The sequence below is a fragment of the Triticum urartu genome, chromosome 3A, assembly GCF_056163025.1.
Source record: "Triticum urartu cultivar PI428250 chromosome 3A, HENAU_Tu73, whole genome shotgun sequence".
In the NCBI taxonomy this organism is placed as follows: Eukaryota; Viridiplantae; Streptophyta; class Magnoliopsida; order Poales; family Poaceae; genus Triticum; species Triticum urartu.
The window spans coordinates 660,607,032-660,618,595 of NC_141875.1; the positions used below are offsets into that span (position 1 = coordinate 660,607,032).

The 11,564-nt window shown below is 56.5% G+C and overlaps 1 protein-coding gene across 1 annotated transcript; it reads left to right on the top strand.

The window, feature by feature from the left end:
• Nucleotides 1–1,939: 1,939 nt before the first annotated feature.
• On the top strand, nt 1,940–3,522 carry LOC125545811 (NAC domain-containing protein 83). The gene is made up of 2 exons (XM_048709846.2): nt 1,940–2,711; nt 2,795–3,522. Exons 1-2 carry the CDS (start codon nt 2,492–2,494, stop codon nt 3,265–3,267), a joined length of 693 nt encoding a protein of 230 aa, XP_048565803.1. The 5' UTR covers nt 1,940–2,491; the 3' UTR covers nt 3,268–3,522.
• The last annotated feature ends 8,042 nt before the right edge of the window (nt 3,523–11,564 follow it).

The window sequence follows — 11,564 nt, forward strand, 5'->3', positions numbered from 1 at the left end:
TTGTCCGGTATGCGATTGTTTAGGGAGGTAAGGGAATCGAAAAAAAGATCAAGGGGTAATGTAAACCACCAATTTTGTTCAGGGTAGTAAAATGGACATTTTTCCTAGATTTATAGACCATCTAGCGACGGCTACAACAACTAGAGCGAGCCGAAGGCGCACCGCCGTCATCGCCCGTCGCTCGTCGGAGCCGGACAAAACTTGTTGTAGTAGACAATCGGGAAGTCGTCGTGCCAAGTCTCCGTAGGAACAAGGCACGAAAACAGCACCCGTCGACAATGAAGAGTAGCATAAATCAGAAGGATCTAACGATCCACACAGACATAGACAAACAACGAACAGATCCAAGCGGAACCACCGAAAATAGATCCGCCGGAAACCCATTTCCACACACCCATAGTCGGTGCTAGACGCACCATCGAAATAGGGGCTAGACGGAAAGAATCTTATTACATCTGCAGAGAGCGGCGCCGTCTCGTCTTACTGAACAGGATACAAACTCTAACAAAAACTTAAGGTAACACCTAAAAGATGAAGCCCTTCCATCCTGGCGAGTCAGGATCCATCGCGCCTACTCGGCCCTAAGGCCACCGAAGATGCGGCGGACCGGCGGAAGGCAGAGAAAATGTAATATTAGCAGAGGAGGTCGGCTACATGAGGCGACGGCTACACCTCACGTATTTGGTTTCGTGTTGTCCACCTAATTCCATGGGTTGTATAGCAGAAACGAAGGCAGGAACACGTACGTGGTGGAGAGCAAGGAAACACTCGAGAACAAAAGTTATCCGTGTTTTTTCTTGTTGACACGTCCCGCTCCTGAACCAGTCCCTGAATCGAACCCGAGAGGAGCGTCCGAGACACAGGTGCTCGGTGCGTTCTCTCCCAGTCAGCACAACAGTGAAGGCATCGTCGCTGGCGCCGGTGGCCAACCCAACCGGGCCGTCGCGCCGGACGTCCGCGCTACCGCGGATGGGCATACGCCACCGCGCATGCATCGACAAGCCCAACCGCATGCGGAAAAGGGTGTCGATCGGTACGTCCGAAAGGAAACGCCACTGCTCACGTGGTTGAGTAGAGACCAGTCCATGTACCGGTCCATCGCCCGTCGCCGGAGTCCCGACGGAACAGCGCCGGTGCCGGGACGGCAGCGAGGACGGGACGGGAGCCGGGCGGTGCGGTTCACGTGACGGGAAAGCGCAGGCGACGACGACGTAGGTACCACTGAGCCTGACCTGGGCACCTGGCTGGCCAGTGCCAGACAGCCGGGCACGGACGGACGCACGCACCCATGGACGAAGGCAGCAGCACAATGTTGCAGCGCGCGGTGCTGATGCCGGCCACGCGCACTGCCCGATGGCCGTGCGCGGCAGCGTGCGTGCATGCATGGCGCCGCGCGCCCCCGCCCCGTCCACTTCACCCGTGCAACCGCCCGGCCGGGGACCTCCCTCCCCTCGGATGCCGCAGCAAAGCCAAAGCCGGAGCCGGAGGCGGGGGCGGAGGTGCAAGTGGCAACGGCAACGGACGGCCATGCATGCATTTGACTCCGAAAGCCGCTGTGAAGTCCACCCCAAAAGCGGGCCGCCGTTGCCGCGGCGCACTCATCACCAAACGTTTCAGCCCGGAGGGTGAACTGGCGAGGTAATTAAGCTGGAAGGATGCTTGTGGCGCAGCCCATCCGTCTCTTTTGGGCGCTGCCGCACGGGCACGCGAGGTGTCAGCGCTCCGATTCCTTCTCCGTAGTAAAAAAAGTAAGCTCGCCAATTGAATGCCGGAATCCAAGGTAGGTGGCCGTCGATTCCCCGCTCCAGCGCGTTGCTGTAACGTGGAAGCTTCTCCTTCCCCCTCCCTCCTCCCTCCTCCAGCACAACAGAAAAAGGGAAAAGAAGGGAGGAGATGGGAAGGAATTTCGTTTCGACGGCAGGACGCATAGAGAAGAGAAAAGAAAAGAGAAAGAGAGAATCGGGCGCGCACGAAAAAGATGGCCTTTCGATGCCTTGTTCTCCTTCCCCTCTCCCCTACCGGAGACAGGTGCAGAGGGAGGGAGGGTCCCTGCGTGCTTGCTTAAGCCCGGAGCTCACCGGTTGGAGGGTGATTAAGGGCTGCACGGGACGCCCGCTCCCGCTTTCCCTTTCTCTGTTCCCTTCGCTTGATGGAAAGGGCAGGGCAAGAAGAAAGGAAAGCCGAGCTCGCCGATGGCGGTTGAGTGTGTTTCACGACACCGGCCGCCTGCCACTATATAACCGCCAACCGCCTCCCCCTTTCCCGCTAGCTATCATCCCGCACCCGCACGAGCTCAACCACTCTCTCTCTCTTCTACCTCTGCTCCGTCCTCCATGGAGGGGCGAGCGAGTGTGTGAGTTGAGTCTGACTTGCATGTGAGCCAGCCTACAGCGAGCAGACGGCCCATCCTAGACAGAGAGAGAGAGAGAGGAAGTAATCTTGCTTGCTTGCTTAGTTGGGTTGGGTTGGGTTGTGCTTTGTGTGTGCGTCTATGGCGCTGCCGGCGGAGAGGCGGACGGAGGAGGCCGCGGGCGTCGGCGGGTGCCGGGCGCCGGCCGGCCAGGGCGGGCTGCCCATCGGGTTCCGGTTCCGGCCCACCGACGAGGAGCTGCTGCTGCACTACCTGCGCCGCAAGGCCCTCTCCTGCCCCCTCCCCGCCGACATCATCCCCGTCGCCGACCTCGCGCGCCTCCACCCATCGGACCTGCCAGGTACGCTCCACTTACTCGCCGTATCACTGACCAACGGAGCTGCCGCTGCCGCATTGCGCTGACTGTTTGCCATGTGCGTGCAGGCGAGGCCGACGGCGAGCGCTACTTCTTCCACCTGCCGGCGACGGGGTGCTGGCGGAAGGGCGGCGGCGCGGGCAGGGCGGGCGGCAGCGGCGTGTGGAGGGCCTCCGGGAAGGAGCGGCTGGTCGTGGCGCCACGCTGCGGCCGGCCTATCGGCGCCAAGCGGACGCTCGTCTTCTGCCGCCCAGGCGGCGCGCGCACCGGCTGGGCCATGCACGAGTACCGCCTGCTCCCCGCCGGCCTCGCCGCCTACGCCACACCCAAGAGCCTCCACGCCGCCAAGGACTGGGTGGTCTGCCGCGTGTTCAAGAAGGCCACGCCAGCGCGCCACGGCACAGCGGGGCGGCGTAGGGGGGACGCCGACGCCGACATGACACCGGCGTCACCGTCCCCGGCGTCCTCCTGCGTGACCGAGTCGGGCATGGAGGAGGACGATGATGAGACCGCCTCTAACCTGGCGCGGCGAGAGGATTAGAGCAGCTGACCTGACCTCAATCATGGTCCCTGTAATTTTCTAATGAGTGCCCCTTTAATTCGTCGATCTGCTAATGTGGTACTAGTCCGTAGTAGCAGCAGTAGTAATCATCAGCCCCAACTTATCAGGAGAAACAAACCGAGCTCAAGCAATCAGCAAACCGAGCTCAAGCAATCAAACACCTCACCATGTTTGACGAGTGAGCTGAGACTGAGAGCTCACTGTGAATCAAAGAGTTCATGTTCCAACGTTAAATTGGAGTTCTTTTGCTCGTGAATTTCAGCTTCTTGTACAAATCGACAAGTAAAGAATGAACTAGGTAGCGACTGCAAACAGCTACAGTAGAAAACAGAGGTGGTGCAGAGAAAGCAGGGCAGAAAGGCGTCGGAGCTCAGTTCATGGAGGCAGAAAGCGGACGGATTCACGAATTTTGTGATAAGCTACGGCTGTGCGTGCGTGTGCGTGCGTGGTGATGATGGCGCCACTGAGTACTGATCCAACGATCGATCGACTGATTGGATCGGATTGGATACTCGAATCCACTCAGACCCAGTCCGGAGATGCCTTTCTTCTTCCTCCCGACGCCGGGCCCCCGCCGGGCGACAGGAATATTTCCAGCCATCAAAAGGGGCCCCCGTTATTGGCAAGAGGAATAGGAATCCCGCCGGTCGAACGAACGAACAATTTTGCTTCCGGCCATTGCCGCTTCAGCCGCATCGATCCCGAGCATCCCGTTCCGTCTCATCTCACTTAGCTTCGAATCATATCGAAGCCGAATAAGAGGGACAGATCTGGGGAATCAACCGAGAGGACCAAGACCTCGACCGGACATGCGTTCGCAGTTTCACACTGTCACTGTCTCATTCTTCTTCTTCTCCGGGCAGCTAATACTGACTGCGGACTACTTTTTCGGCGGTAGTGGCGCTGGTGGCCATGGCTCATACGCTGCCAGCTCCTTTTTCTGTATGTGGGTTGCCCGAGTCGGCACGCACCTGGAGTGCAGACTCTAGGGCCTGATATCAGAAAATTGGGTATGATGCAGGGCGTGACGCGCGCGTGACGAGCGGGTTGCTTGCATGCGTGGAATGGTTGAGCGGCTGCCGCTGAAGCCGACGTGCTGCAGCGACGCTGTTGCCACGACGGCAGCAAAGAGAAAGAGAGACGTGTGTGCGTGCGTGCGTGCGTGCACTGTTGTGTTGGAGACAGCTATAGCTAGCTTGCAGCACAGGGATCGGATGCCGCCTACGGCTGATCCGAGCGACGACGATGGACTCGCTCGCCGGAGCCGGCTGGAATTTGGCCCGGACCGCCGCCGAACACCGCTGAAACTGAATAGCAGCAGTACGGTGCCTGCCTCCTCTGTCTCTGCTGGTGAAATGTTCGGAGAAATGAAACCAGGCGACGTGAATTTTCTTTCAGGCAATTGAAACGGAGCACGGCAGCCGGCCGCGTCAGTGTCGTGCGACGGAGCGGGCGGCGGGGTCGAATCCGTATTTAAACGGCGGCGGTTACAGGCTTACGGCAGCCGCAAGCACAGCCGGGTCGAGGTTGACAGCAACACAAGACAGGGACGACTGAGGCAGCCTGTCTTTTCACGAGTGTCCGCGCAGTTCACGCTCACCGCCGCGCCGCGCGCGCGCACACATCAGTCACCGGCATCCGCTCGCTCAGGCCAACTTCACCGCGCGACTCTATCATATCCGCTCCCGTCCGTTTGGGGTAAAAGGGACAAACGAGACGGCCCAGCGCGAGGGCGCAAACAGACTTTTGTCCGCCTTGTGTCCGCTTTCGACCCATCCCCGGTTCAAAGTTGTGTCGGTTTTGCGGTGAAACGGACAGCACGTGGACAGGCGGGACACGCGCGCTTGTCCTCCCCTGGCCCGCCTGTCGGTGGGAGAAACCAACCCCCCCCCCCCACGCCCATTTGGCGTCATTTTCCCTAAACCCTCTCACGTCCCTCCCGCTGCCCCCTCTCTCCCCCGTCCATGGCCGATGCCCCGCCGAGTTCCGGTGACCTGGCCGTCGACCCGACCGCAAAGGTGAAGAAGAAGGCGCCAAGGAAGCCGCGTTCGGAGTGCACGCCGGAGGAGATCGCCAAGTTGGACGCGGAATCGGCGAAGAGGAGGGAACGGAGAGCGGCCGTCAAGATCAATGCCGCCGCGGCCAAGTTCGCCGCCCAGCGCGAGGAGCTGGAGGCCGCGCGGCGCAAGGCCGCTGCCGACGAGAAGGAGGACCTCGTCAACAAAGCGCACGCCATCCTCATGCTTGGCATGGGCCGTCCGGCGGGGTTCCATGCAGCGGCCGTCGGCCCGGCGAGCACAGGCTCGTCGGTCGACCGGCCTACGCACTGCCAGTCGCCGACGTCGCGCGCCACGCCCATGTCGTCCGGCTTTCCTCCGCCCAGGCACGACGGCCAGACCCGTTTCTCGACGTCGCCGGACGTGGGCTTGTTCGCGCCGTCCACACCACGCCCCGCGGCCGTCATCGACCTCAACGTCACGTCTGGGTCCAGCAGCAGCGGGCGGCCGTCCGTCGAGATGCAAAGAAAGCAGGCGCGTGCACCGTTCACGGGCACCATGCCGGCCCCCCGCGTGTTGTTTGACAGAATGCCAACCTCAACGCCGACGGTGGACGACCCCTTCTACAACCAGTACATGGAGGACGTGATCTTCCAGGGTGGGCATGGCCGTGCCTACGACCCCGAGGAGACCCAAAGTCAGGATGGCCGCGCCCAGTACGTGCCCGATGAGGAGGCCGACGACCGTGCTGACTACGACCATGGCGATTCGTGGCATGAAGACGACGACATCTATGTCGAAGGTGAAGATGAAGATGAAGCCAATGATGTTGATATTAGTGGCGCTCCATTGTTCATAGACGAGCTCACCCAAAGAGCGGAAGCACAAAAGAAGCGGAAGAGCATTCGCACCGGTTCATATACACAAGATGAGGACAAATTGATTTGTCAATGTTGGATGGAGATTAGCCAAGACCCAAGGACCGGCGCGCAATAAAATGGCATTGTTTTTTGGACGAGAGTCCACAAAACATTTCATGAAAGGAAGATGTTTGAGCCCTACCAAATTACAAGCAACCGTGGCATCGGTTCGATTCAAAAAAGATGGTTGTTCATCCAACAAGAGTGCAACAAGTATTGTGCCGCATTTGAGAGCGTTGAAGCACGACCCGTGAGTGGTCTCGGCGTTGGGGACATGGTATGCTCTTCTCTTCCTAGCCCTTTCCTTGCTACGGCCATGATACTTCGGCCGTGTATATGTTTGCATGTTCACTTGTTGTTGATCATGTGGTGTAGGCATTTCAATCTTTGAAGGCATTCAAGGCCCGGCACAATGACAAGCCATTCACTCTTACGCATTGTTGGACGCTCATCAACAATTGCCCTAAGTTCAAGGATCAATACCGTGAACTTTAAAGGAAGAGAGGCAAGAAAACGGCCAAGTTCGTCGGAGGTGGGGATGGCGAGGCGTTGAAGAGGCCGAGGGGCAAGACCAACTTCAAGGTGGACGACATACGTGACGCCTCAACCATGGCCTTGCATGAGACTTTGCATGGCATGATGTCACATAAGGATGTGAGGGACGAGAAGAAGCGGCAAACCAAGGACGAGCAAATGAAGCAATACCTAGATCTCCAAAGACAGAAGCTTGAGATGGAGGAGGCGCCAAGAAAAGAAAGATAGACATGGAGGAGGCGGCCCGGCAAAGGCAGCTCGACATGGAAGAGGCCGCCCGGCAAAGGCAGCTCGACATCGAGGCCGACAACGTCAAGGCCAGGCAGAGGCAGCTCGACATCGAGGCCACCAATGCCGCCACCAAAGCGAAGGAGGTGGCCCTTGCGATCATGAGCGTGGACTTGTCAAAGATGAGCGACAAGACGAGGGCCTGGTTCGAGGCCAAGCAGAAGGAGATGCTCGACGCCAAAGGCCTGAACTAGGTCGTCCGATCGGCGTGGCCGTTCTTTTTGGAGGCTGGCATGGGTGCCGCCCGCCCGCTGGGCCACTGGCAGTGTGCCGGCCAAAAAACATTCACTTTGGAGGCCGACTGTGTTGCCGGCCGCTGGCTGTGTTGCCGGCGAGGACAACTATTCATTTTGGAGGCTGGTTGTGTTGCCGGCGATGGTCGTGTAGGCCGTTGGCTTTGTTGCCGGCGTGATGAACTGGGGTCGTGAACTGGGGCTTGTCATTTGAAACGTCCCTTTTTTTATTTTTTTAAAAATAGACACGGACAGGATGGGGCAATAGGATGCGTCCGCGCGGTGGGCGCACGGCCACCGCATCCTAGGACAGGCCCGGACACGACCCCAAATCCCTACCCAAAGGGACAAAAACAGGGCAAAACGGACGTCCGTTTGGGGTCGCGCGGTGGAGTTGGCCTCACCGCGTGACCCATTTCTACCCCAAATGGTCCGTTTGTGTCTGTTTGGGGTAAAATGGACAAATCAAACGACCCAACGCATGTGAGCATACGGACGTTTTGTCCGGCCCGTGTCCGCTTTTGCCCCATTTCCAGACCAAAGTTGCTCTCGGTTTGGGGCCAAAGCGGACAGAAAGCGGACGCCTTTGCGTCCTCGTCGTCCGCCTATGTCTGCCTCGACCCCACATGTCACTCTCTCCTTTTCTGTACCTGGCCCACCATGTGCACCCACGACCACGACGTATGGGTGAAAATGGGGTAGTAGCACTGCGTGCAGCGAGTTTGTGCGGCCTCTGTCCGCCGTTTGTTTTCCTTATTTCTACTCCATACGGACAAAATCCGGACAAAATGAGTATAGATTTAGAGTCGTGCGGTGGAGTTGGCCTCACACACCCACACGCGCACACACAGACACAGTGATTTGATCCTCGCCTCTTGCTCAGCTCGCAAGCAACAGTGTCAGTGTCGGCGCGGAAGCTCCGGCTATGGCGTGCACTGCTGCACTGCGCGCAGGGAAGCTCCCGGACGCAACCGGCGACCAAGACGACACCGGCGCGTGCGTCCATCTGCTTCTCGTACCGACGCACGGAAAGGAGAGGATCCGGTCTGGGAGCTGGAGGTTCCTTGTAGGGGAGTGTCAGCTTGGAGCACACACAACTTTTAGCACGTAAAGTACAGATCTGGTACTGCCTTGATTGGCGAACTAGGTTTGCAGCGGCAGTGAGGAATTAGGGCATCTGCAATGCTATCTTCTAGTAAAAGACTAAAACAGACATTGTATTTGTTCGTGGACGTAGACGTCTGTGCACAATGATACGTAAAACGGACATCTAACCGTGCCCACATACATTTCGATGCCAATTTAAAAATCAGACGAATTTCACGCAAACACGAAGGAATTTACTTATAATTCGACATAAGTTACATAGAACAGCCGATATTTCAACCGTTCAACTAAAACCTAAAAACACTAAAAAACACTTGTGGTGGACAATGACTCTAGTGGCACCACTGCCGTCGTCGTCGTCGAAGTTGTCCTCCTTGCTGCGGAAGGGTGCGGGGGCGCGCTAGCCCTGCCAAGCCGCCGCTTGGCGCTCGCAGATGAGACGCCCCGCTTCCTCCTGCATCGTGTGGAGGGCCGCCGTGGCCAACACCGTCCCTGGCCGGGGAACCTTGCCTTTGCCCCTAGTGGCGGTGCCAGGAATCATATCACGTGTAGTCAATTGGGTGTTGTGTAGTCAAATGTATGAATTTATAAGATTTTGTTGCCTGATTTCTACTTGCTGTGATGTATTTACAAAAATCTGTGTAGTTAATTGACCTCACAGATCAAGTGTGGCTTCGCCACTGTTAGCCCCCGTCAATGGCGGCAGAGACGATGACAGTGTCGTCTAGCTAAGAGACCACTCCTCCTGATCCTGGCGAGCTCCATGTCGAGGCGTAGTTGTCGCCGCGCCACCATCTCGACGATGGTCAGCGATCGAGCGCAGGCCCAGGCCACCGCGAGGTCGGGGTCCGTGAGGACCCAAGTCGGCGCCTTGTCAAACTTAGCAAAGGTTGAACGGCGTGCAGCATTGCGCAGTGCCGTCTCCCTAGCCGCCCTTTCCTTGTCCTTCATGAGACTCCACGGCGAGGAGGAACCACAACCACTAAGGTAAGGGAGGAGGCGCCCCTGCAACTTCGTGATCATCGGCAACACCACGTCCTTCAGCACCACGTTTCTTCTTCTACATGCGTCGATCGATTTGACCGTCGCGATTGTATGGGGGGTGGGTGGGTAGGGGACGCCGTCTCCGCATTCACGGTAGCGACGACCGCTACTCCTAAGGACTGCGTTCCCGAAGCAACTGCTCTATCATCACATCCATTTACCGTACAAATTCATCGTCCATGGCCCGCCGCTTCAACGTATAGGCGTTGCCGCGACAGTGGCTGCTCCTCCACATCACCGGAGGAGATGATGATCTCCGCCCTCTTGGAGGAGCTGGCGGCCGTGGAGGTTGAGGAGCCTGGAGAGCGACAACGGCGCCAAGATTCAGATCGCAAAGTTCTGGAGCTGCCGCCGCCACCTGTTGGCGCGGAGAGTCACAACTTGGCATGGTGTGAAGATGGTGGTGTCTGGATGGCGTCAGAGCGGAAAGGATCGGGGTCGGTGGGAGTGGAGAGGGTGGGCGAGGAGAGGGGTAGCCGAGAGTATTGTACGGACAACGCTGAAGTCCTGCTTAAATAGGTGCGGTGAGGTGAAGGGACGGGAAGTCGGTTTGAATGCGATGCAGCGGCTGGAGTAGGCTTCTCGGTCACCGCGTCGGCTTTGAAGCGGCACCACCCGCTCCTACGTTCACGTCGCTCTGACAGACATCAATATTGTGGAGTCACGTTCGATCTGCAGCGGCGCTGACCGGCATTAATGCACGGTAATAACTTCACACGGGAGGGTTTATGGTAAGCCGGGGTGTGGGACACGTACGTGACAACGGCCCGAAAGCCGCAAAGGTCCTCTGATTTGCATTTAATTTATGAGATTTCGAACACCTAAACCCGTCGGTTGATCGATGAAGTATCGCATTGGATGACAAACTACGTTCGGACTATTTGGTCTGAATGGTTCTGGAGAGGTCCACGTAAAGATACCTTACTCACGCGAGAAACTAGTGTAGGAGTGGTTGACGTGAAGGTACAATTGAATGAACGATGGAGGCAGGCACATGGGCAGATGGGCAAGCTGCTGCTGCCGCTTGACTTGGATGCGTGGAGAACTGGAGAAGGCAACCCATCGGTTTAAGTAGAGTTCCTTGTCAGTCTCACTCATTATCCTCTATATTTAACTAGAGTATCATGGTCTGTTCGGTCAGAAAGAGAGGGTGCGCCCGACCAATTGAGTTTCTTGTAGTATGCAAAAGCTATTCTTGATCAAGGTTTGTCAACTTGCCAACTTGCCATCGGTGTCAAACCATAAGGACGCAAGCACTAGCGTAGGCTAATTCAGCTGTCATTGCATGCCACCGAAACCCGAGTATCTTTCAGCCCGACACGCAGACTTAGATTAAGCGCCTTTGCACTTGTGTGTGCCAGTGTCCAAGTGAGCGATATATATAGATAATTAGCCAATCAGTCGGTGTCTAACCTAATGATGCCGTGTGATGATGCTAAATTAGTGTACGTGCATGCGGTGGCACGTTACTCGAGGCAGCCGGTCGAACGAAAGGCTAGGGAGAAGAGCATGGTTAATAATAGAGAAGAGTTGTCACGTTATCTACAGCCAGTCTAATAGTCGGCATGTACAATACTTTCTCCGTTTCAAAATATAATGTGTCCTCAGTTTCCGTGCTTTAACTGACCATATATTTAACCAACGAGACCGACTGTGGTCGGAGCAAAAGTTATACCAGTGAATTCGTATTCAAAAGAATTTTTCAATTATATAATTTTTGCGCCTACCGCAGTCGGTCTCGCTGGTTAAATTTATGATCAAAGTTGAATCTCGGAAAGCGCGGGCGCACTATATTTTGGAACGAAGGGAGTAGTACATTTTAATTGTGTACTAGTTTATAAATAGTTGGCCCACCTTATACAACCTCACAAACCGTATTGGGTCTCGTGCTGCAGCTGGTACTAACTAAGGCTACTCATAGTGGGGAGTATATATACTAATATATGATACTCCATCCATTTCAAAATATGATGCGCCCGCGCTTTCTGAGGTCCAACTTTGACCATAAATTTAAACAACGAGACCGACCGATTGCGGCGGGAGAAAAAAATATATAATTGAAAACTTCTTTTGATTACGAATTCACCGATATAACTTTTGCTCCCGCCGCAGTCGGTCTCATTGGTTAATTTTATGATCAAAGTTGAAGCACG

What these genes read in the sequence shown, in the direction of transcription:
- LOC125545811 (XM_048709846.2), top strand. Translation starts at nt 2,492, where the DNA reads ATGGCGCTGCCGGCGGAGAGGCGGACGGAGGAGGCCGCGGGCGTCGGC. An exon ending in CCACCCATCGGACCTGCCAG is followed by an intron (nt 2,712 to 2,794) that starts GTACGCTCCACT and finishes ATGTGCGTGCAG; the next exon opens with GCGAGGCCGACGGCGAGCGC.